The sequence below is a fragment of the Mastacembelus armatus genome, chromosome 12, assembly GCF_900324485.2.
Source record: "Mastacembelus armatus chromosome 12, fMasArm1.2, whole genome shotgun sequence".
NCBI classification, from domain to species: domain Eukaryota; kingdom Metazoa; phylum Chordata; class Actinopteri; order Synbranchiformes; family Mastacembelidae; genus Mastacembelus; species Mastacembelus armatus.
The window spans coordinates 6,519,376-6,544,159 of NC_046644.1; the positions used below are offsets into that span (position 1 = coordinate 6,519,376).

Sequence of the window (24,784 nt, forward strand, 5' to 3'; positions counted from 1 at the left end):
CGTGTACATGGGTCTTGTGTGGGATGGAAATACAATAAAACAAAAATTAATTGGCTGTTTTTGACAAATCCCATTTTTATCCCCATGTTAAGTTCGTATCTGACTGTGTTATAAAATCTCAACGGGCTTTTTTCAGGTACTTGCTTACTCAAAATGCTCGCAATGCGCCACTCAAAGCTTTGTTCCTCCATAAAGCCAGGGAGGTTAGTAGAGGGTTTATTCAGCTTTTTAAATGTCTTTGTGGATTGGCTTTTATCTTGCAGAAATGCCCCAAACCCTGTCTAAACAAACAAGCAGCTAAAACTTAACAGTCAGTCAACACTGGTTCATCTCTAAGTCAGCCAGGCAGGACTGAAGTTTTGGTTGGACAGCTTAATGTCTCCAATTGACAAATAAATGGGTTTGAATATATTCATTAATTTACAGAGCAGAAAGGCCTGTGCAGCAGATGTCAAGCAGCTGTTTCTGTGCTGCAGTGTTTGTCACTTCAAAACCAAAAATAAATACCATCACTGCTCAGGAGTCATTCTCTGGGGTGGGCACCATCACTTCAGCAAATATGAAAATGTGATCTTTCATGGATCAACACTTTGCAAAGTTTTTTAGACTCCGGGCAGCTTACACGTTGAAACATCTGCAGCAGGAAAACTAGCAGACAAAATCCACCTAAAAGCGGGGTTAAGGACAAGTAAGTTTTGCAGCCAGAGGATGAAGAAATTTTTGTCAAGTGGGCGTTAAGGTCAAGTGACATTGGCACAACCAGAGGAATGTGTGGTTAGCTGCAGCTGATGCTGACAACTAAAGAAAAGAGTAACATACAGTAAATTCTGTTTTAGATGCTGCATGTGCTGTTGTTTCTGACTAAATGAGAGCTGGCACTAATGGGTATTTGAATTTATGTATTGATTGGTTTGAAGTATTATTTAGATTTAAAAGCAATGAAAATGCTCCAACAATTCAAAATATTGCTATAAAACAATAGCAAATCCTCACCTCACATCACATTCTGATAACTGCGGTGGGTCCATTTTCAGTAAAGGAACACTACAGTCTATTACAATCCACCATTGATTCTAATGGTTATAGTAACATTGCACTTATGGAGGTAATTTCAGACATTTCAGGAGTAATAAAAATAAAGCTCAAGTTGTTTTAACCTGTAGCTTTACTTTAATCAAGCAATTCTTTCAGCACTAGATGAAATGCAGCCTTTGTGTAGTGATTTTTTTATCACTACTTCTCAGCTTTAGGATTGTCAGACCATTCAGTCAGTCATTATCACACACATAAATATGGTTGAGGAGGTGGAATTGATGAATGTGTAAGTAGGAGATCTATTGTGACCGCAGTAATTAGGACACAAGCAAAAAAGGAAGTGAGGTGACGTAATATATAGATCAAGAAAATCTGTGCTGGAAGGAGCTGGAGACAGATGGATGGGTCATACAGTGCAACATCAGTCTTTCCCTGTGTGAAAAATCGTTTTTTATTCCTGAGTGTTTTAACCAGTCAACTCAGTTTTTATAAATGAAAATAAGAAAATAAAATGTATTCATTGTGTTGAAGTTGGCATAGTGACTACAGGTTTATCTATTTATGTGTAAAATGAGTAACTTCATCTCTGTGATCTGCCAGTAACTATTATTAAATTGTAATATTTACTCTAAGCTTTAAACCAATACTGCTGCTGTGTTCCCAGGATTTGATAGCACCTGCAATTCATTTTGCTAAAGCTGTAACTGGCTTTGATAAACTGCCACTGACAGCGGCATTGGATTTGTCTTCCTGTCACTTTAAAGCATTTTCCTGTTTGGTTGCTGCAACATTCAACACCACTCTGACTACAACAGCTATCCACTTATCCATCTTGTCGTATTACCCAGGCTAACCAAATCTGAGAGTCAATAGAGATTGTTCAGATGGCCCAGTGAGAAGATTGAGGATTATTCCCTTCACTTAGTGCTGTCAACAAGTGTGGCATGATTAAAGAATAAAATTACGACCATATGTCACAAGTTCTTTCAAAATGATGCTGTAAGCAATGTATCCATCCATCACCCATTCCTGCTTATTTCTGTTTAGGGTCATGGGGATCTGGACAGGTCCCCAGTCCATCACAGGGCCACATAGAGACAAACAACCTCACACACTCACACTCACTCCTATGGGCAATTTAGAGTCACCAATCAACCTGACATACATGTTTTTAGACTGTGGGAGGAAACCAGAGTACCTGGAGAAAACCCACACAAGCACAGGGAGAACATGCAAACTCCACACAGAAAGGCCCCTGATGGGTTTCAAACCAGGAACCTTGCCTGAAGGAAGTTGACCAAAGTGCTTTACAAATCAGATTTAAAAAACATACAACAGGAAAGATAAAAATAAACACAAAATATATATAAAGACAATGAATACATGGAAAAAAACAGAAAATTATAGAGCATAAAACATCTCAACTCACTACAAGGAACTAAAAGACAATGTGAATAAATAGATCTTAAGTTTAGATTTAAAAGAAGTCAAATCTCTAACAGAACGAATATCAACAGGTAGAGAGTTCATTCCACATCTTCAGAGCAGCAACAGCAAAGGCACGATCACCTCCCATCTCAACCTTGGAACTTCCAAAAAAAGTTGACCAGATGAACAGAGCGCTCTGCCATGAATTAAAAGATTTGTTAAATAAGCTGGGGCTTTACGGAGCCACAACAGTGACAGTTGATCTGTGGAACTGAAAAATAAAACATTGGCACTGAAATACTTGTGCTAAAAAGAAAAACATTTGCATTAAAATATGTATTATTATTGTTATTATTATTATTACAATCTTCTCCGTTTTTGTTGATATAACTTTCCTCTGATTTTCAGTCTGGTTTTTTTTTGTTTCAGATTCAGATTTCTGTCACTGTTTTGGAATGGAGAGGAGGGCTCTGAGGGACAGGGCTAATGGACACGGTTACTACATGTTCTGCATATAATTTGCATATTAAGGAACAAACAGCATGGCTCATGCTTTGCTGTTTAGTTTAACAACTATGTTTTCTCAGTTCCAACTATGTTTTTAGTGCCAAGCGTTAATTTTCAGTGCCGAAGTTCATTTATTACTGTTCACTGTGTCACTGTTCCGGCTCCAAAGGCACAGCCATGGACTGCTTTATAAAGAAACATTAATATTAAAAAATCAATTCTGAAATGTACTTAGAGCCAATGGTGAGAGTAGAGGATGGGAGTTATATGATTGGGGTATTAGAGACAAGCAGCAGCATTTTGGACCACTGGCGGGAGGAATGCTTTACACTAATGTAAAGAGCATCACAATAATCAGTTCTGGAGCTGATAAAACATGAGTTGGCTTTTCAAGCTCACTGTGAGAAAGAAAAGGCTTTATTTTAGCTAGCAGGCTAAGCTGAAAGAAATTTGCTTCGAGTACAGAATTTATCTGTTTGTAAAATTTTAAGCTCTGTCAAAAACAACTCCCTGATTTTTTACAGCAGGTTTCAAATATGATGCAAACCCCCTAAATCCAAATTTGAACTTCTGTGCATGGCTGTGGCACCAAACACAATGAACAGTTCTACTTTCTTTTAAATGTAGATAGTTTTGTGTCAGCCAGAGTTTGATGTCTTTAAGACAATCACACAGTGGCTGTAATGCACTACTCCCATTAGGCTTCAGTGCCAGGTAGGTCATCAGTATAACAGTGGAAGGAGAGTTTGTACTGCTTAAATATTGACCCCAGAGGAAGGATGTATAGTGAAAAAAGAAGAGGGCCAAAAATAGAACCATGGGATATCCTACTACAGTCCTTTCTGCAAGATAACCATAATCTTTGAAAAATGTCAATGTTTTAGAACACGTCATCGCACTGAATCGGCATTAAGAGCTTACAATGATGTACTCTTATCTGTTGAGGCTCACGCTCCTATGTTATTGATATATGCCCACAGTGGCTGTTGATCATGCAGTTTTTTGTATCATGTTACCTTAGATTGTAGGTGTTCAAGGCACTGTTCTTTTTAGAATATAGTTCTTTCTAGAACTTAAGAGAGGAATGGCAGATGGGATATAGGTCTAAAACTGGAAAAGACAGAGGAATCAAGGTGAGGTTTTTTGAGAAGTGGTGTGACCACAGCATGTTTGAGAGTGGCTGGGACACAGCTCAGGGTGAGGAAACTATTGGTAAAAATACAGACATGGTCCCACAGTATTAAAGTTTCCTTTAGCACTTTAGCAGGAACTGTATGCTGGAATTCATGTGCTGCACCACTTCAGTGAGAAGAGTGAGGGAGACAGGTTCAAAGTGGTCAAAAAAGGCAGAATAGCCGAGGGCAGCTGTCATCTCAGGTCTACAGTGAACTCTAGCCTAGTTGTGGATACTTTATCAATAAAATAGTGTAAGAAGTTTTCACAGGTGGCTGATGTTGCATTAGTTAGGACAGTATTACAGAGATTGACAATATAGTCTAGTCTGCCTTTAAAAAGTACCCTGGGGCGATGACAGCTGCTAGCAATGGTCCTGGATAAGAGCTGAGATTTAGCCACTTTTAAAGCATTCTGATACTCTGCTAAGCAGTCCTTCAGAGCACCAAAAGACACCTGTAGCTTGTCGTTCTTCCATTTATGTGAATGATAAACCACTGCAAACAGCACAGGAGAGTAAAAGACAAGTGAGTTTGAGTTGTTTTTTGTAGGAATTAAACAGCAGCCAAAATTGTCGTTAAGCCTCCACCAAAGCCTCATGGAGAGCTGAGGAAGGAATCCAGATGAACAATCATGTTCATCAGGAATCTGGCATTGATCAATGCCAATCTAAATAGATTCTCAGGCTGCTGATGGGCCCAATTAAACAGGTTTCCTGGTACACGTTTCCATCTGCAGATTCTCACTGATCAGGGACATGGAAGTGGCATATAAAAGTCGAGGGTTACCAGTAGGAGCCACCGGTAGCTGTACACTGTGAAACATAACAGCCAAATTTCTCAGGTAGTTCAAGTGACGAAATATAGGAATTGTATACAGGGAATACCTAAAAGAGACAGAATGGTGTGTTCGAGGAGAGTGGTGGAGGAAACTTTGAATATCCCTTGGAGCTATAGATCAGTAGTTTTTCTATTGACATTGAGTAAGGCCAGGCGATTGTACACAAGTCGTGATGAAACATTTTGAATAAAGAGGGGGGAAAAAACAGCATAAACAAGACAAACAACATGAACAGACAGCAAGCCAAACTCACCATCTTGGTTTATTGAAGAGTTGTAGTTTTTAATACGTAATTGATTTGCTAAGGTTCATAACGGAGATCATTAACTAACAAAGATAGAACTCTAAAAGTGTGAGACATTTGTAGAAAAAAAAAATGTTTTATGGCTGTTCCTACCACATAGATAAGTTCAAGTACCCACTTGAAAACCCCACAAATGTTATAAATGAATATATTTAAACTCAACTGTTTATCCAATACTTTTAGGTAATTAATTTAAATGTTTAACCATTAAGCTACTTTCAGTTCTTTTTTATTTTTCAACTCTCTTTTCATGTGTCACGATCTCTGCTCTGGTCCATTTGTTAATTATCTCTGCCTCTGCCTTCACCTAAATTCACCACTCCCTCAGGTCTGAAACTTCCAGAAGCTATCATTGCCCCTCCAGCCACCAGGTGTCTCCACACCTGTTCACCTGACTTCCTCCTCATTTTCCATTCCTTTTATCAGCCCCATGATGGAATGTAAATGCTTTCTAGATTCTCTGTGGATTTTATGATGCTGGTGTTCTGCTTGTTTTTTAAGGCTGTTTTTTTTACCTTCCTGTTTTGGATTTTGGACTTCTTACTGGATTACCTGTTTGCCTGTGCCTCAGCCCTGCTTGTTCCCTGTCTTCCCCTTTTGCTTATACCTGTGTGGTTATGGCCTGGAAATTTCAGTAAGTCTAGTCAGGATTTTATCAATGTTAAGCTTTTCCTGCTCTGCCTGCTTGTTGATTGTCTGTGCCACGTCTGCTCTTGGGTCCTCTCTGTCTGTTGTTTCTAACGTGACACTATTACTTCTAGCTAATCATTGCTACTGTTTATACATTTGTTTTAGCTTGTTATTTAAACTATGCATTCATTACTTAAACTTACTATTTGAACTGTTTAACCACTACTTTTATCGAACAGTGCATCCAGTACCTTTAGCTAATTATCCTTTACTTAGGATTAATTATTTACAATGTTCAGTTCTTACATTCTGACTTGTCACTGCTGTTATTAACTAGGTCCCTGACCCTTCATTGAATTAGGCTCACAAAACCGCATGTAGGCTCCGATGTAAATTGCATTTTCCATGCAACTTACAGGGCACAGCCTGCAAAGATTTGCAGCTCATTTTTCTTGCCTCTAAGCTGTAACTTCAAATAAAATAAGCATCCCCTACTAAATCCTCAAGTGTTATAGTGAGAATTACAACAAAGATAGTGTGTTGTGACTCTGACCACTGAACCAGCATTTGAGATCACTATCTTTTAAGGGATTACAATCATCTTCTGGATATCCCTGACTGTTTGCAGACATTTTTCCTGTCCACCCCCTCCCTGATCCTTCAGATATGTTGTTCAGATGGTCTGAAAGCACTGGAAAGCTAATTTCGAAAAAACACCTGACTAACAGGTGTCTGCAGTGGTTTGTTTTTCTAAGTTTCTGAGAATGACAACCCAACAGATATACCAGATATAGCAGCAATTAACCAGGTGTGTCCACTGCAAAGTGTTGTCATCTCTCTGCCTGTGCCTGTTTACTGCTGAACTATAGTAATAGTCTCCAAGTTGGCGAATATATAGTCTTTTTTTTTTTTTTTTCAAGGAACAGATGGAAAAGTGTGTCCAAAATCCAGCAAATCTCTATACTGCACCTAAAAAATAAAACAGCTTGTTTGTAAGTGCCTCCTACGAGTATTTGTTCTCTGCTGCCTCTGTGGTGAGGATCAGAGTTAAGTCTAGTGCAGACTGTGAGGATGGTTTAGACTAACTAAGCACTGACAGTTGAAGAAAGGACACGGATGTTTCTCTGTAGTGTTGAAGTCATATAGCAAGGGGTAGTAATCATTCTGTCTGAGGTGGATATGAGTAAATAGATCGACTTTCTCCACACCTCATCTCCAAACAGTGCATTTAAATCACAGTGGCATAGTTGGTGTTCACAGTAGAAAATGTGTTTCCTTTTATGAAAGCCCATCTCTGCCAGTACAATTTCAAAACAAACACAACAGGTCATATTTAAAAATACTTTTGGTTAGTAGGTAATTATAACTAATTATGTGTCAGAATTTGGATTTACTATCATCATTTTGATTGTTAGTTTTTTTTTTTTAGTCAAATCATTTGTATAGCACTTTAACACAACATCAACATAACATGAGCAACACTTATTACTTATTGCTTAAGAAAGCAGCACAGCAGCAACTAAACACCATATGTCAGTGTACTGTTAAGAATAAAAAAGATTAAGTATAAAAAGGTTAGGTTACCTGACATTTTGGAGGACCTGATTAGAAACCCTAAGTGTTCTTGTTAGTTTCCAAATAGATAAAAGGTCAGTGGGGTAAGGGGCAAGTCCATGGAAAGCTTTAAAAACAAACAAATATATATATATATATTTGTTTGTATATACATATATGTATGTGATCTCTCCTGATATGAACAAGGATTGCAAAATTAGTGGTATGCACTCTTTAGATGAGTTTTAGATTAGTTCATAACAAAGCTGTTGGCAGCATTTTGTACAAGCTGTAAACCAGAGAAAGCTGAATGAGCCATTACAATAGACTAGTCAAGGACTAATAAAACTATGTATTACCCTCTCGAGGTCATTGCAGGCATACATAATTGATAAATAAGATAAAATGGGACATCCAGGTTCTTTACAGTGGTGCCATATGGTGCCAATGTCCCAAGGTTAAAATTAAGAGCATTCAGTCTGTTGAGTGAACCAAATATTCTCAGTCTTGCGTTTGTTAAGTCACAAGAAGTATGTGCTAGCTGTAAATTCAGTGTTTTATTTTGTTTTCATTGATTTCTTGTACTAACAAACGCTTCATCTCACAATGTCCACACTCACTTTGATGACCATACTCAGAGGGCATTAGTGTGATTGAAGTGTCGACCACCTTTATTCTAAAGAGCATATGTTCAGAGTAGAAAAGAGTTTAAGTTGTTTTGTAGTCTATTTAAAAAAATACATTTTCCTAATAACAAACTCCCAATAATACATAATAAGCAGACTAATGAGGGGGTTACTTGAACAATGGATTAGGTTCAAGTTTTCTTGTCTGTTCTTAGTCTTACTCTTAGCGGCACCTGAACATACTGAAATTGGCAGCCAGCCCAGGGCCAAAGAATCTACCCTTCTGACTGAGCTGCTTGCCTGATGGAGAGTGAAGTAAGCAGGGGTGAAGGAGGGACAGAGAAAATGAAAGGCTATTTTAAACCCTCCCCTCCATGTATCTGGATGGGGAAAGTGAGATCACTGGCAAAAAAGATTGATGAGCTCCCTCCCTTGGTCAGGGCCCAGTGGGAATACTGTGAATACAGAGTTATGTGCTTTACAGGGTCTTTGCTATAGGCGAATACACCAGATTCTCTGATCACACTCAAGGGTTTGATGCAAGCAGACACAGGGAATCAGAGCTGTAAAAATAAAGGAGGGGTCCTTGGTGTTTCATTTTAGGTAATAATCTAAAAAACACATCTCTTTCTCTAAAGCTTTTATCCCTGACAAAGAAGTAGATGGAAATTGGCACAAATGTAAATGCTTTCATGGGCTGTGAATTGGTTAAACCAGCACTGTACAGGATTAATCAGTGTAGCAAATTGTTTACTGTACTTCATCTTCCTCTCCAGCTGTTCAGTACATGAAATGCTGGAACACAGTGCTATTTTAAGGGTGTGTATAGCTGCATTAGTGAAGCCTCTTCAGCCACTGACATCAGGAGGAGCTCGACTGATTGGCTGGACAGACAACCCGCACTCTTTCCCCTATATATTTATTTATATAATCCTATATATATTTATTGGACTGTAAAATATTGTTGTACGCTACTAAATAAACATGAGCAGACTGTAAAATGTATTTGACATGGGTTATTTTAAAATGGTAAAATACCTAAAATATAATGACAGGGACATGTTTGCTGCTCCACGACTTCAGTTTTAACTTAAAACCATCATCAGGAGGATCTACCTAAGTGGTAGATTTGTTAGATTAGAGCTGTGTATGTACAGTAAATATATACTGTATGCAAATGCATTGTTTATCAAAACTAAGCACTCCCACCATCAGTTTTTATAGTCTTAATATATTTCATTAATCCTTGATGGACTGACAAAAAAAAAAAAAAACATTTTGGTGACCTGCTGCATATCACAGTGAATTCTATGTGTTTTGGATTGTTGAATTTGAAGTTGAATTTTTGGCTTTGGTTATCTGTAATAGGCGTTTCTCACTTTTTAACATTTGAATGAACAGTCAATTGGAGCTGGCAGACTAAGCACAATGCAAATCATTATGTAGAGCCTTTCAAACAGCTATTGAGGAAAAAGTTAGCTGCAAATGATTCTTTAAGAAGTACTACGTTTCAAAATACACTTTGACCTAGTGTGTCTGTATTACTCACCATTGCCCAGAAATGCTTCTAACAGCAAACATATCTGTCATTTTTATTGTACCATTAAAGTTGAAATATCAGTACAATATATGGCATATGTTGTTTAACTCCAGCAACCCTAGGTCACGAAGGACACAAAAAGAAAAGGTGTTCTCAGAACAACAGACAGGCTGTGCCTGCCCAAAAATAGCTGATCTGTAAACTAAAGCACAGACAGAACACCTAGTGAGTGAGACTGGCAGTACACTGTGGCAGTAAATTAAAGGAAAGCAGAAGGAAAAGAACTCAGCCGGATTATTACGTCCATCATGTCTGTCACACCAGGGGTCAAAGCCACAGTGCTGTCCCATGTCTCATGCTTTCAAAGATTCTCGCCCCAGCTTGTCCTCTCCTTGTCACTGACACATGGGTGAGGTGGATGCTGGGAGGCTTTTCATCAGCCTTGAGAATGGATGTCAGGACAGCAGTGAGAGCAACCTGTAATTATATCTGTTCACAGGCACAGGTTCCCACTAATTCACACCTTGATTCATGTGAATGTGGTGACTGTTATATAATTTAATGAGTCATATGTCAATTCAATGTGTCAGTGACCTCCAAAACCTTGATGTACAGTATTATAAGACATAAATATAAGAACTTTGGAAGCATACCATTTAATGGTAATGTATGGTTGGATTTTGACCAAGGGCATCTGTTGTATGTATTGTCACAGTAAAATATACAACGCAGACAGAATGCCAAAAACAAATGTTACAAACACAGAGAGAAGGATACAGTGAGCCACACATTCTGCCAATTTGTTCCTGTACACAACTGTGGTATTGCAACAAACAATCCACTGCAACCTGCATTGTCTACATAGAGTCAAATGTAAAAGACATCTCTACAAAAGTTAAATGGAAAGTTCAAAGTGCAAACAAGGGCAATTATTATTTATTAGGATCTTTAAAAACAGACAAATTTAATACTTGCAGACCTTCCTAGAGCTTAGGAAAGCTATTTTTATGTGCATGTTGTTATCAGTGTGTAAAGTCCATGTGTATGAGTCAGGGGTTCAGGGAAGGAAACACTAATGTGTTGTGTTTTTAAGAATTTAATTATATGAAAAATAATTGCTTCTTGGATTATGTCATTTACTGGCAACAATTTTTTTTTCTATTCTGAGTGGGTAGGGTTTTAGACAGTACCGCATTCAAGTTGTGCTGAAGTGTCCAGAGTGGATGGTAAACTGAAAAACACAAAGCTTACGCCAGACCTGGATTTGCACCTTGAGTATTTAAGGCTTAGTGTACTGAACCACCTAACGTTAAGGAGAGATGGTGATTCTAGATAAATAATAAAAAGTAGGGATTTGTTTACCTAAATGTTGATTTAAAAAGTAAGATGTAGAAAAAAGATTAACTGGCAGAATTAATTTCTAATATTGACATGAGATGATGCACTAGAGGGAAGACACATGACTGTTGGCTTTGAAACTACAGAAACACCACTGACCTTATAACCAGTCTTTGGCTGAGTACAGACAGCAGCTAATCAGGTTAAGCATTTCTGAGAGACAGAATTGTCTGTGGCCCACAACATAAACGCCATTCAGGAAGACGTGCACTAGGAGAGTCGCTTCCACTGAAATGAATGGGTGGCATATTGAAGCACTGCTGCCATTTGTCAAAAAACATGTAGGCCCAAAGAGCTTAAAATGCCTGGGTGGAAAGCCCTTTCAAGATTAAGTCTATACACTGGAGGAGATAAAACATGTTGCATGGCCTGGTTGGTGCATTACATTATGTCTAGGTAAACTGTTGCTCTATTTCTTCTACATGATATCTGTCAGTGCTCTGAATAGCTTGCTTATAGAGTGGAACACTTATGCTACTGTTTCTTTTGTGCAGTGCATGATTTAACACACAAACACTGCTGTCTTTTGACCTTGAGGCAATTTGCAGATCAGAAGCATGAATTCTACCACGGACATATGCCAAATTATGCCATTTCTGAGTTGCTGCCCTGAAAAAAGGAGGTGCTTTCGGCTGAAACATACATTGACTATCCAATTAGCACAGAAATAAAGGACATTATAGAGCCATAGGTTGAAAAGGTTAATAGAAATCATTCAGGGTGCTATATTACACCAGAGCTGAGGCAGCGTGATTGCAGTGTTAAAGTACCATTTGGTAGAATGTGTTCTAGCTCTTCTGCAGTACATCTCACACACTGCTCTGGAGGTGGACAAAATGATCACTATGCAGGGTGATGAGGTGAAGCTGGTGCACAAGTATGCCAGTGTAAAACCTGGACTGGTGTGTCAAAGTGGATTGATGTTATAAAAGAGAGTGGGCTATCCATCATTTCAGAGGTGATTTAGGTCTTTAAAATATGTATAGAATACAATAAATGTTCTACTAATCAGCTACAGCCTGACCATGGCCTGTTGGAGTGTACGTTGGGAGGAAGGTAGGATAATACAGTATGCAGAAAACACCAGAGATTGACAGTTTGGCTGACATCTTAGCAACCCACAGCAATTCATTTGATCCATGATAACAAGAAGGAGGCCTATAGGATGGAGGTGTGGGTGCTGTGCCTGTGGTGTGAAGAAAATAGCCTGTCTTCCAGAACAAAACTATCATTGATTTTTAGGAACTTTTGGTTTACCTTGCGTATTGCTGTTAAGATTATGTTTTCAAGACATTAGATTTTTTTTTTTTTTTTTTTAATTATTATTCCTTTACATGGTTTGTCAACAACAGGCTCAACAAAAGTTCTTGGATGCCTTTAAAAATGGTACGACAACAAAAATGTTGATTAGCTTCACTACAGAGCTAAAAGCCTTGGCATCTAGAACTAAAGAGTGTTGTGTGGTACCTCGTGTAAGAAAAACTCTGAAGAAGCTCAGAAAAAATGTATTTGTGGTTTCTATAATGACAGGCATTTCACAAACACAGCCCTCGGATACATGCTTCTCTGACTGCAGACAGACAGTATTATTATTAAAGATAATACTCATCCATGCCATCATCTATTTACTACATTGTTACCATCTGAGGGTTGTTAGCAGACTATCAAGTCTCACACCACCTGCTTTAGGAAGAGCTTTTATCCACAGGCGGTAAGACTCATCAACAGTCTGCCCACAGGGTCACAGAAAAGAGGAAGACACTCTGCACTGATTATTCATGGATAAAATTAATGGACCATGTTAATTCTCAGCTATGTTACAATTTTAAAAGTGAAATCTCAAACTTAACTTGAATTCCTCATCTTAAAAATGATAATATATACCAAGAGAAAATACCGTAGTCTACTTCTTTTTTAATGGACAATGGCATAATTTGTCTTACTCTCAATATACAAAGTTTTACACTTACTTATTTGGTTGGGTTGTAAACTGTCCACAGGGGCATAAGTATTTAATAGCATTGGAAGGCACTGATGTACTTTTTAATGTGTGACAATAAACTGAATTGAAGTGATTCTTGGTCCAATCTGGAACACTTAGGCCCAGCAGGAAGAAAAAATGACCCCTGCCAAGTTGGCCCCAAGTAATTTACAAACCCACTGAGTGTATCTCTTGCTATATAGCTTTTCTTTACATAAGCTATTTGCAGATACTGTATCAGAAATATGGTTCTGGTATTTACTATGTTGGTTTTATAAATAACAGTGTATTAGCTGGTGCATTATCCAACTACATCTTATGTGACCTACCAAAGGTGGGAAAAACAAAAAAAATATCGTGTCACAAGATCTTAACCCAGGGGAACAACTAGCCATTAGGAGTTCTGGCAATGTTCTGCACAAACAGTGGTGCAGTTTTTGAGGAGGCGTACGTTTTGTTTTGTTTTTTTTTAACTGTTTTCCCTATTTCTATCTTTATTTACTAGGTAATTACAGTGCTGAAAAAGAACTGAGGAAATTAACCTTCAGCTTATTTTTCAGTTTCTGAAATGTCTTTCTTCTGGTTTTATATGATTGGTAAATGAAATGCATTTGAGCTTTTAAATGTTGGACAAAATAGTGTTTAAAAACGTTACCTTGAGATTTCAGTACTCGTGATCTGTATTTTTAACTTTAAAAAAGCAAGTGTAGACAAACCAACATTCATCAGATATGGATATAATATAAGAATTTAAGTGTTGCACTTGATAGACCTAAAATTAAGAGTGATTGCATAAATTAATACACTCATATTCTTGAGAAATTGTATAGATAGTAAGAAACTTATATCTACAATTTCACATATCATCATCTAAGCAAATATACCTTCAGATATTTTTGCAGCACTTTCATATGTCAAAACATACATTAAGGTAGCTGTATGAATGCACCCAACATATCCTGATTCTCTTAAGGTTCATCAATTTGACATGCAACTGTATTTGTCGGTATGTTTAACTTTTTTACAGTAAGAGCTCCAAATCTGTTATAATTCAAATATTGATCTGTGAGTCTTCAGAGTTTTTTGCGACCACATGTCCATGCATAAACAATCAGTTCTGGTGTAGATATTTTAAAAGCAGTTAACATTTTTAGTTCCTGTTTATCTTAAGATCTAGTCGTAGTCATGTCTAGTTACTTCAGTCTAATGGGCTGCATCTCATTCTTTCTAATAATTCTCAATCTCATATCCCCTGCAAATTTGGCATAAGAGTACAGCATTGTGCTTTCACATTTAATTTATACAAACAGCTAATCGTCATGCATAATGCAGCGAGGCAAGTGTAGAAACAAGCTCACAGGCTTTGGGTAATGCTAATTGAATTTGAAGATGAAGTATCTCGTAGACAAATTGTTTGTGACTTCATCCTGTGCTATAATTACTCATGTTAAATGAGGGTGAAAACATGGAACAATGTTAAAAATGCATTCCTCCTGCAAACAAATATGATGCTTGACTTTTAATGCATCAAGCACTGTACATGATGCATACATTCCCAGATAATACTGTAGTGCCTCTATGAATCTAAATTTGTAATGCATAAGAAACTTTAATATTTTACCCTCTGCTTTAATTATGTCAACACATACAGACAGGGAGAATCTGGTCATTCTTTAATGTAGTTCTTATTTACTTTAATGCCGTGACTCCAAAAATTGAATTTTTAAAAATCTGCTGCAAGCTTTGTTTTAGAATCGCACACATTTTAACGTAGTCTTCACACACATAGCATTTTTTTCTGTATTTTACTCTATATTTTTCATGAAACCCAATTAGACTAGTGTGTCAATTTCCATAATTGTCTGTCACCAAAAACATTCTTCCAGCTAATACTATCAACACATTCATGTATCAAGCAAGTACAAATAATACCATAGAAAACGAACGAGTCACACTGTCAGGACTAATAAGGCTTCCCCACACCTCCCACCCAGGCTGCTAGGAGCAAAAAGACACACATGTGCCTACGCACATACACACACACACACACACACACATCCAGGCCATTCTGTCTAAACATTAGTCCAGACTAGCCCAGTCAACCAAAAAAGATTAACCCCAAGTAAGTTTCAACCCAATAAACATCTCCTTAATGCCTCTGTGTCACATAAAAACCTTCCATTAAGAACTTGCTTTTGGCATCACAGCAGCCTCTTGGTCAGACAACAAAAAGATCGAGCACTTTCTCCCTGAACTTTTAGATTAGTCTAAATTAGTGCATCAGTTGAAATTGCTAAAGAAATGAAAAGAAAGAAAAGAACACAGGAATGAGTATAAATCCATGTAATTACTAAACCAAAACCTTGTGATGCCCTAGTAAGGATGTGAATACTTTGCCAAAACTGATGCCTGCACTGTTTTCTCTTCAGCAGACAGCTTTAGCCAAAGTTCCCTGTTTTGACTTTCTTCTCTGACTGCCTGTAATATCTGGTGGGCAAACACTTCAGTTCATATTATGAAGATGTATATCTCCTGTGTATTAGAGGACTGTTTGTACAGACGACAAGGTCTATAGTTTTCTTCTGCAATGGCAAAACTCTCTATGGTGTTTTAGTAAATTTAACATTCAAACGCATCCAAGAATCCTTAGCAATGTGTCTTCTTCAAACTGTTTTTTCAACAATTTCAGTCCTGAATTTCATTTAGTCTTCCTATGAAAATTTCTATTGGTTTAAGTCCATTTTTGGCTTCTGAATTTAGTCTAGTTTTGTCATTTTAACCTACATGTTTTATTTTTATTTTTTTATATCTTCTAAGCATTTTGAGGCAGCAGCTGTCATCATCTTTCTTATGCTGTTATTGCAGTTAAGGCATTGTTGACATCTATCATGAGGTAGAAAATATTCATTCATTTATTTGTTCACCACTAACATGCCGGATTCACTCATTTATTATTATTATCCTAGTCTGTCTTATCTGTTCTTCGTGTCTTGTATCTAAATTTCAGTGGATTATGGATGAATGTACTGTAATTTGTAAACCTGCTTCTACCAAGAAAAAATATAAAATGCTTCTTAATGGCAGTGAAACAGGTCACATAACAGACTAACTTTTAAACATGTGATATTATTGCTGAAAGAGGAAACCGTTTGATCAGGAGCTGCACATTGTGTTTCCACATATGCAGTAAGATTCCAGTAACTTTCTGCCCATTTTTCCATCTTTAACACTTCAATTTTTCAATTTTTGTTGATTAAAAAAAATGTTGAACATTTCATTTCAATTCTCATTCTCGACTGCTTTTTTTAAATTTAGTTTTAGTTTCGCTTTTGTATCAAAATGTACCAAATCAAAATTTGGTTGGCAAGAAATATTTTTCATTGTAATTTGTTTCCACAAAAAACATTTCTTAGCTTGCAGTTTATTTGCTTCTCAACCCTTTTCTGGCAGATTATATTTTGTGCCCTGTCACCACCACTAATTCTTAATTAGTGAACTAGTGAGAAACCCTGAGCAGGAAAGTGTATTGTGTCACCCATTTTCTCAAACACATTTCTATGATATAAACAACATGAACTATAATATAAAATTGGTCTCAAGTTGCTACTACTACATAAAACTCACAGGGTTGACAGTAATTGATCATCCTGGTCAGTAACTGTGAAAAGGCTCAAAAGAGGTTATAAACGAATGGATCTGTTGAAGAAACGTGAGCTTTCTTTTGAACAGGATAATTCCCTGAGGCAAAGCTCAGCGTGTTAAAGTCTCTGGTCATGTATCAAACATGGACTCTTACTCTCAAAGTAGGTCTTCTGTAGATATACTGCAGCTCTGTATCAGCTGCTGAAAATCTTTCTGCTCTTGGCACTTTTTCTTCCCAAATGAAGTAACCACCAGTGCTTGAGGACAGCATGACATTTCGAAGAATGACTTTTTTGCATGAAATAGAAAAGTAGAAAAAATATGACAGACTCAGTGCGAGGTTTGATTTGATGGTTTGTAAATCCAAAGATGTCTTGACATCAACATTAAAAACGGTTATTTTTGGACATTGAGGTTATACTGTAGTCATCGCTTCAGTGTCGGACCTGGGGACCTTCAGTTAACAGAACTCGAACCATGACCAAAATAAGTCGAGAAACTTAAGTCTATTCTGAGGGCCTCGGGTAGCCAGTGCAGTGCAAAGACTATCAGCATAACAGTGAAAAAAAAAAAATCATCACATTACACCACTAAGTCAATTCAACTTAAGGGATATCAGTCTGGTTCTTACTGCTACTAGTGGCCTTGTCGCTACAGGTAGCATGAAGAAGTACCTGCAGCACAGTTGCACAGGTAGTCCAGTTACATGCAGTTACTTGCTTGGAACATCAGTATGTGCAGTTGCAAGAAGGTTTGCTGTGTCTCAAGATCCTAGAGAAGATATGAATAGACTGGTCAGTAGACCAGGAGAGCTGGACAGGGCAGTAGAGGGGGCAACAACCCAGCAGCAGGACTGGTATCTGCTCTTTTGAGCAAGGAGGAACAGTGTGAGTGTGCACTTGATTCTAATCATACTTTCAGAAACACACTCCATGAGGATGGCATTAGGGCCCGACATCCCCTACTACGACCTGTGCTCAGCACTATGCAGCTCAGTTTGTATTCACCAGAGAACACCAGAATTGGCGGGTCCACCACTGGTGTCCTGTTCTCTTCACAGATGAGATCAGTTTCAAGCTGAGCACATGTGAGAGGTGTAAAAGAGTCTGGAAATATGGAGGTGAATGTTGTGCAGCCTGAGACATGTAACTTGGTGCTGTCTCTGCTGGTCTGGGGAGGCGTATCCTTGGAGGGCCACACAGACCTCCATCCCATAGCCAATGGTACCCTGGCTGCTGTAATGACATCCTCAATGGGACAGTCAGACCTTACACTGATGCAGTGGCCCCTGGATCCTGGACGGCCTCGTGTGGCAGAGTATGCAGGCAGTTCCTGGATGACAAAGACACTGATGCCATTGACTGCCCCTCATGTTCCCCTGACATAAATCCAACTGAGCACTGATGGGACAGTGCATCCCATGACTCAAAGTAGTGTTATCCTAAGGTTAGTTGGTCAGTGAGGGCAGACCTAATAAAGTTGTGTGTGTGTGTGTGTTTGTCTTTGTCTTTGTGTGTGTGTGTGTGTGTGTGTGTGTGTGTGTGGTGGGAGTTATGCACTGCTGAGAAAAGATAACTGCACATATAAATTGTATTAATTCCAGTTTGGGTGGACCGCTCCACCAAATGAATGACGGGGGAAACACTGGAGTTTGACCACAGACTGTCCAGGAGCTCACTGTTGCCCTAATCCAAGTCTGGGAGAAGATCCCCCAGGACACCACCTGCCAACTCAATAGGAGCAAGCCTAGACCTTGTTGGGAGTGCATACAGACAGTGCTCATATTATGAGTTGCTGTTGCATGGTCAGCAGTATATCACACCCTATTTTTCTGGTTGGTCAATGAATATGCAGTAGAGTGGTCTACTAAGTCAAAGGGCGCTGAAAGGTCTACCAATATTGAAATTGTTAGAATAGAATTCAGCCATTCATGATGTTCAGAAGTGGCACATTTGGGTTCTACATAAAAACAAAACACAACAGAAAAGCACCCAAAGTGGTCCCTGCTGTTTTTTAACATCTCCCTGTAGTATCTGAAACCAGACTCTCTGCATAGGATCCTTCTGTTGGCCACTACCCAGGGGTTTGTGATTATAATTAAGGGTTTAATCACAGATGGACTGGTAAATTAGGACCTTCAGCCTTAGCTTGTTCATTTCAACAGCCCTGCCTCTGCATGACTGGAGATGTAGCACCAATTTGCTCCATGGAATTCTCAAGATCCTTCATTTGGGGTAACACCTCACACCCAAACCACAAACCATACAATTTCTTTTTAATAGCAATGCACCGATTACAACTTTCTTAGCTGATTCCAATTTCTGATTATGTTGTAAGTGACCTGTTGGCACCAATTTTACATTACAGTTTTCTATAATTAACTCTTGACAGCATATACAAACAAAATGAAACTTTTCTTCAACAAAATCTTGCACAAACAAAAAAAAGTGTGAGGGTTGTGACATTACTGCCTGCGCCTCTTGGAAACACATTGGGCTGACTGGTAGGTCCTGGCGGAGCATGCTGAAAACCAGCTTTGTGGTCCCTGGGCCGTCGATCAGTGCATCTCTTCTCTTTATCATTCACTCTGATAAGCTACACATATTTGTTATTGATATGACTTTCAACTTACATTGTGTGTGTTTCCTCCTTCTTTCCCTGCTTCTGTTGGCCATTCTCTTATGTATTTCCATTAAAATGCATGATTTAATTAGAGTAGAAGGCATAGTGAGGACAATGAGCTGGAATTTATTTTTGGCCTACCTCTTGGCTATTTGCTTGCCTCAATTTAAACCTGTACCTTCCATTAATTGATTCTTGAAGTGCATTAATCCCTCAAGGATATCTTTATGGTGCTCTGTATTCAATGGTGAGTATTAGAGAGCCAGCAGCAGCACCTTGCCTCCTCCTCTGAGACGGAGTCAAACAGTGGATGCTTTCTCTGGAGCACAGACAGCCGTATTCATTAGGATATTCATGGGTGCATAGGGACGGCTAAGAGCAGCTCAGTGGGATACAGTATGCAAGCACCAGTTTAACCAAATATTTTAGTGCTTAAATACTGTACTGTACAAATACGTAGAGATAACTGGATTAGACATATATGCACTCTGCAAATACATCTCTTGTCCATCCTCATATAGTATTATGCTATTATAATACTATATGACTACTATACTATTATATATACTATTATATAGTATAGTATAGTATATAGTATCCTGTGTTTCTGACCTTTAATTCATCCATACACCTCTCTACATATCTGTCTATGCCAGCTGTAGGTTTGGTGTTCAATCTGTGACTGCATATGCTGTAAATCCTTACCCAATCAGCCTGCTCGTTTAGCCATTACCACAGCCTTCTAGCTAACCTCCTCATCATTCGACAATTTACGTCAGGCAAAAAAATTGTTTTTAAGCAGCATGCTCTTTCAGTTGCCAGAACGAAAATGTGTTTTTTGACAGAGTTTCCATGGATACATTCTGCAGCTTTTGGTGGATCCACAAGAGGAGCACAAAATAAAGCGCTGCCAAAACAAAACAAACAAACAAACAAAAAAAAAAGATGCATCACCAGCAAGCTGCATGTCAGTAGCTTTCACCAGCCTTGTCTCTTCGTGGATGTCTTTCTTGTTTCTGGATCGATCTGGATTCAAGACGATGTCCTCAATCCTCACAAATACATCCACATTAATGCATGTAAGTGCACAAACACCCACACTCACAATCATCCCGTCCTACGTATCCTCTCCTCCAGGGAAAGTGCCATTGTAGACTTTGAGCTGCAGTGTAAATTAAAGTGATGTGGTGAATATAGTACACTGTTCACTAACAGTCATCAGCTGCCTGCTGAGGAGAGAGACAGTGATAACTCTGCGTGTGTAGAAAGAAAGGGAAAGGGGGATTGCCATCACTTGACACGGTGTCAGTGGTAAAATTAAAAACTGGAAAAGTGAAAGAAGCCGATATCAAAGGATGGAAAAATGAAAGACTTTGAAACAAGCTGCTCAAAAATGGGAAAAGAAGTTTTACATTTTCTTGCAAAGCTGATCTAAGTCAATTCACTTTACACATCCACATTTCAGTTAGGTCTTGAATAATGCAGATATACTAAAGAACTGGATGAAGTAGAGTTCAAGATTATCACAAAATGAAAGCAGGTGAAGTGCAGATATCAGCATTTCTTGTAGCAAAAGCTAAATGTGTGTCTAGGTCAAACAGACACAATGAATGTGTCTTTCTCCTCATAGCATATTTTTTATACAATGGTCATTTACATTGTTAATTTACATAATGCACTGTTAGATCCATCTATACTAGCTTGCAGTCGTCTTTCTTACCACTGTTGGTGGCACACTACTGCATATTTGTATACTTTCAGCAACTGTAGATCAGTGTGACAGTGAGACAGCAACTGTGTGTACTGTATGTAGCATCTTATGTTTAAGTGGCAATAGAAATGGCGACCCACTCAAAGCGTTCTATAGCACTATTGGTAATTTAAAAAAAAAAACACTACCTTTAAGACTCAAATTTTAAAATGATCTCATAACCTCTGGTTAGGTTAATGTCTAAATCTGTACTGTAAATTATAGTAACTTTAACTTTTTTATCAGGATAAGCAGTATAGCTAATGGATGGATGGTGGTGAACCAACCAACAGATGGACCATGACGTTCCTATATCCCTGCACATAGCAGGGATGAATCTATACTAATTTGCATTTGTTCCTCTATTCCTGTATGATTTGCCATAGCATTTTGTTCACTGTAAATCAGTGTGATGTTGCAGCTTTAATCCATGAAATGGTTGAAGAAGTTAAATTCCCTTTAATTCTGCTTTAGGTGTGATAGACACATACATCTATCATGTAGCATAAATATTTCTGAGCTTGACAGTTCATTCTTGAAAAATATTGTCACTATGATACATGCAATTAAATATATTACACTTTATTTTCTGGTATAATATTTGTATTGAAGTAGGATCTAAACAATATACTGTATGCCCTTTGGAAGATTAGGGTTAATTCAAATCTACATTCTCAGATAACATACTGTCACACGTGCTTTATATTTCAAACACACTGCACAGCATCAACAAATCTGACATCTTCTGTACTGCATAACATCCTTATTTTCCAATCTTTAAAACTGAGTTGTGCGTGTGAGTGTCTGTGTGCTGGTGTTATATTAAGAATGACAGGTTGATCTCCTGTCTCGTTGGGTGGGATGACAACAGCTTGCTCTCAGGAAAAAAAAAAACATCTCTGTCACTCTCACCTCTATACTTTCTCTCTGCCCAACTGCATAGGCTATTATTAGATGCCAGATGAAAGGTTGGACACCACTGACATATCATTATCGCACATTAATGAGCTGCAACACCTGAACTTATCATAGTGGCAGGTGTGCCATGATTTGATGTATGTCTGTGTGTGTTCTGTTGGGGTGAATAGAGCGTAGTCAATGTAGCATGTATGTTGATTCTAGCTCTAATAACTGAAAATTCATTTTAAAGCTGGATACAATGTAACTGTTGTGAATAATGAATAACTTTCTTTCTATTCAGTTTGTGGGCTCAGCTTTTGTTGCTCAATGTTACAATTAAAAGTCAGAAAGACTGGAAACAACCAGTGAGAATTTAATGGATGTCTCAAAGGAACATTAACCAAAAAAATGTGTGAAGAGCAGGAGATGAACATAAGGGAACGCAAAATTTAACAGTCACATATGCAACATCTTATTTTACCTCCTGTTTTTTTAATCTGTGCACTTTGAATCATCAGTAAGTTTTTTTTTTCTGTAAGCGCAGGCCTTCCCATCTGTGATTACAGTTTCAATCTCAACCACTTTAGGAGCTATATTTCTGCCTGTTTTCCCCTTTCCTTTTGTTATCTAACAGAAGTATACAACGAAAACCATATACAACATGAAAAGTCGAGAAAAAATGATCCAAAAGGGAATTTTAGCTGTGGCTCTGGATTTGAGCTCAGAAATGGTAAAGTAAATTGCTGTCAAATTGAGTCTCATATTGCAGTTTTCTCCAGCTAGAGGAAAGAAAGTTGAAGAAACTGTAGGGTCGGTAGGTCTGTTGGCGGTGTTGCAGGCTGTAAAAAAGCACCACATACACTGTAGTTTCTCAATGGGTAGGAAGTGAGTACCAGTGGTGCGTTGGGCAGTTTTCACCAACCTTTGCAGAATTTACCTATCGGAGCTGGTCAGCAACAAATGGTGCAATGGTAGATTAGGGTTTGATAGGAGAGGTGAGCCTTTCTCAGTTTCCTCCTTCCTCTGTGTTTTCTTGATGACAGAGAATGTGGTTTGTGTCCAAGTAAGGCCCTTATTGTGAACATGGAAATTTGAAGCTGTTTATGTGATCTAACAGAGTCGCATTGATGGCAGGTGGGGATTGCACACTGTTTAAGTCCACTATGAGCTCCTTGGTCTTTGTGGTGTTTAGTGGCAGGTCATTTTCTGCACACCAGATGACCAGGTGCACCTCCTACCTATAGGCCATCTATTCATTGTTACCTACCACTGCACATTCATCTGATGAAATGAATCTGTTGAATACTAAGCCAAAGTCAAGGAACACAAACCTAAGTACTATCTTGGTCCAGGTGGATTAAGGACAGGACAGTATCCTGAGTAGATCTGTTGGACCCATAGGCTAAGTGAGGGAGGTGGAGGAGGTGGAGGAGGTGGTGGAGGAGGAGGAGGAGGAGGAAGAGGAATGAATTAGTCTGTGGCTGAATGAACTTCCCATTCAGCCCACAGTTCCTCATGAAGTGGGTGGGCAGAATTGTCCAGTATGGAGTTGATTTTGTCCACCATCTTCCTCTCTGCCACAGCCTCCAGACTGTCCAGTTCCAGTCCAACAACAGAGTTTGCCTTTCTGATCAGCTTGTTTAGTCTGTTGGCCTCACCAGCCTTGATGCTGCCTCCCCAGCACACAACTGCAAAGAACAGTGCACTAGCTACTATAGACTGATAAAACATATTCAGTAGCTTGTTGCACACGCCAAAGGAACAGAGTCTCCTGAGAAAGAACAGTCTGCTCTGTTCTTACTTGAAGAGTGCATCTGTATTGTTTGACCAGTCCAGTTTGTCGTTAATGTGGACTCAAAGATATTTGTATGAGTCCACAATCTCTACTTCCTCTCCAAGGATGGAGACAGGTACTGAAGAATTTCTGCTCCTCCTTAAGTCCACCACCAGTTCTCTGGTTTTCTTGATATTGAGCTTCAGACAGTTGTTGTTACACGAATCAACAAAGCTTTTTATCAAGTGTCTGTATTCCTCATTGTTATCATTATTGATGCATCCAACGACTGAGGAGTCATCAGAGAACTTCTGGAGGTGACAGGTTCCTGAGTTGTAACGGAAGTCTGAGGTGTAGAGTGTAAACAGGAATGGTGCTAGTACAGTTCCTTGGGGCGCACCGGGGCTGCTCATCACCACATCAGATATGCAGCCATCTAAGCGAACAAACCGTGGCCGTCCAGTGAGGTAGTCTGTGATCCACTCCACCATGTCTGCAGGAACTTCCATATCCTGCATCTTTGCACTTAGCAGGTGGGGCTGAATAGTGTTAAAAGCACTTGAAAAGTAAAGAACGTGACTCTCACAGTGTTGCCCTGTTTTGTGGCAAAGGCTGGGCCTGTGTATTGTGTTGCCAGATGGTGAGGGCAGGGGAGGAGGTATTGAAGGTGAGGTATACTTCAATGTTGTATGGCTGCTGATAGAGGAGATGGCATCAGTGGGCAATGGAGAGGCAGCATTGGCAGAGATGTTGGGATGTGAAGAGACCCCAAGGCATCAGCTAAGGTGGTGGAGGGAGGAGGGATGGTGTGTGAGGACACTGGGTCAGAGTAAGAAGCAGAGGTGGTGTTAAATCTATTGAAGAACAGGTTAAGTGCATTAGCAAACAGGTATGATTGTAGCTCAGCCACAATCAGCTGGTTGACGAGTTTCATAATACATTTTATAATTATTATAGTGTTAGGACTAAAATAAAAGGCCTTATACAGCTAATACTGATAGAAATGTACTCAGTTTCACAATTTAGTGACAAATTCTCTATCAGTAGATAAATACTGGACAAATCAAACCTCTGACCTGA

General features: G+C 38.7%; 1 protein-coding gene across 1 annotated transcript in view; it reads left to right on the top strand.

Moving 5' to 3' along the window:
* lrrtm4l1 (leucine rich repeat transmembrane neuronal 4 like 1) overlaps positions 1-24,784 on the top strand; it is a 113,090-nt gene that overhangs the window by 13,198 nt on the left and 75,108 nt on the right. Inside the window, exon 2 of the mRNA XM_026297780.1 lies at positions 5,789-5,921. Within this exon, the coding sequence (XP_026153565.1) occupies positions 5,789-5,921 (133 nt within the window). The remainder of the gene's footprint in view (positions 1-5,788; positions 5,922-24,784) is intronic.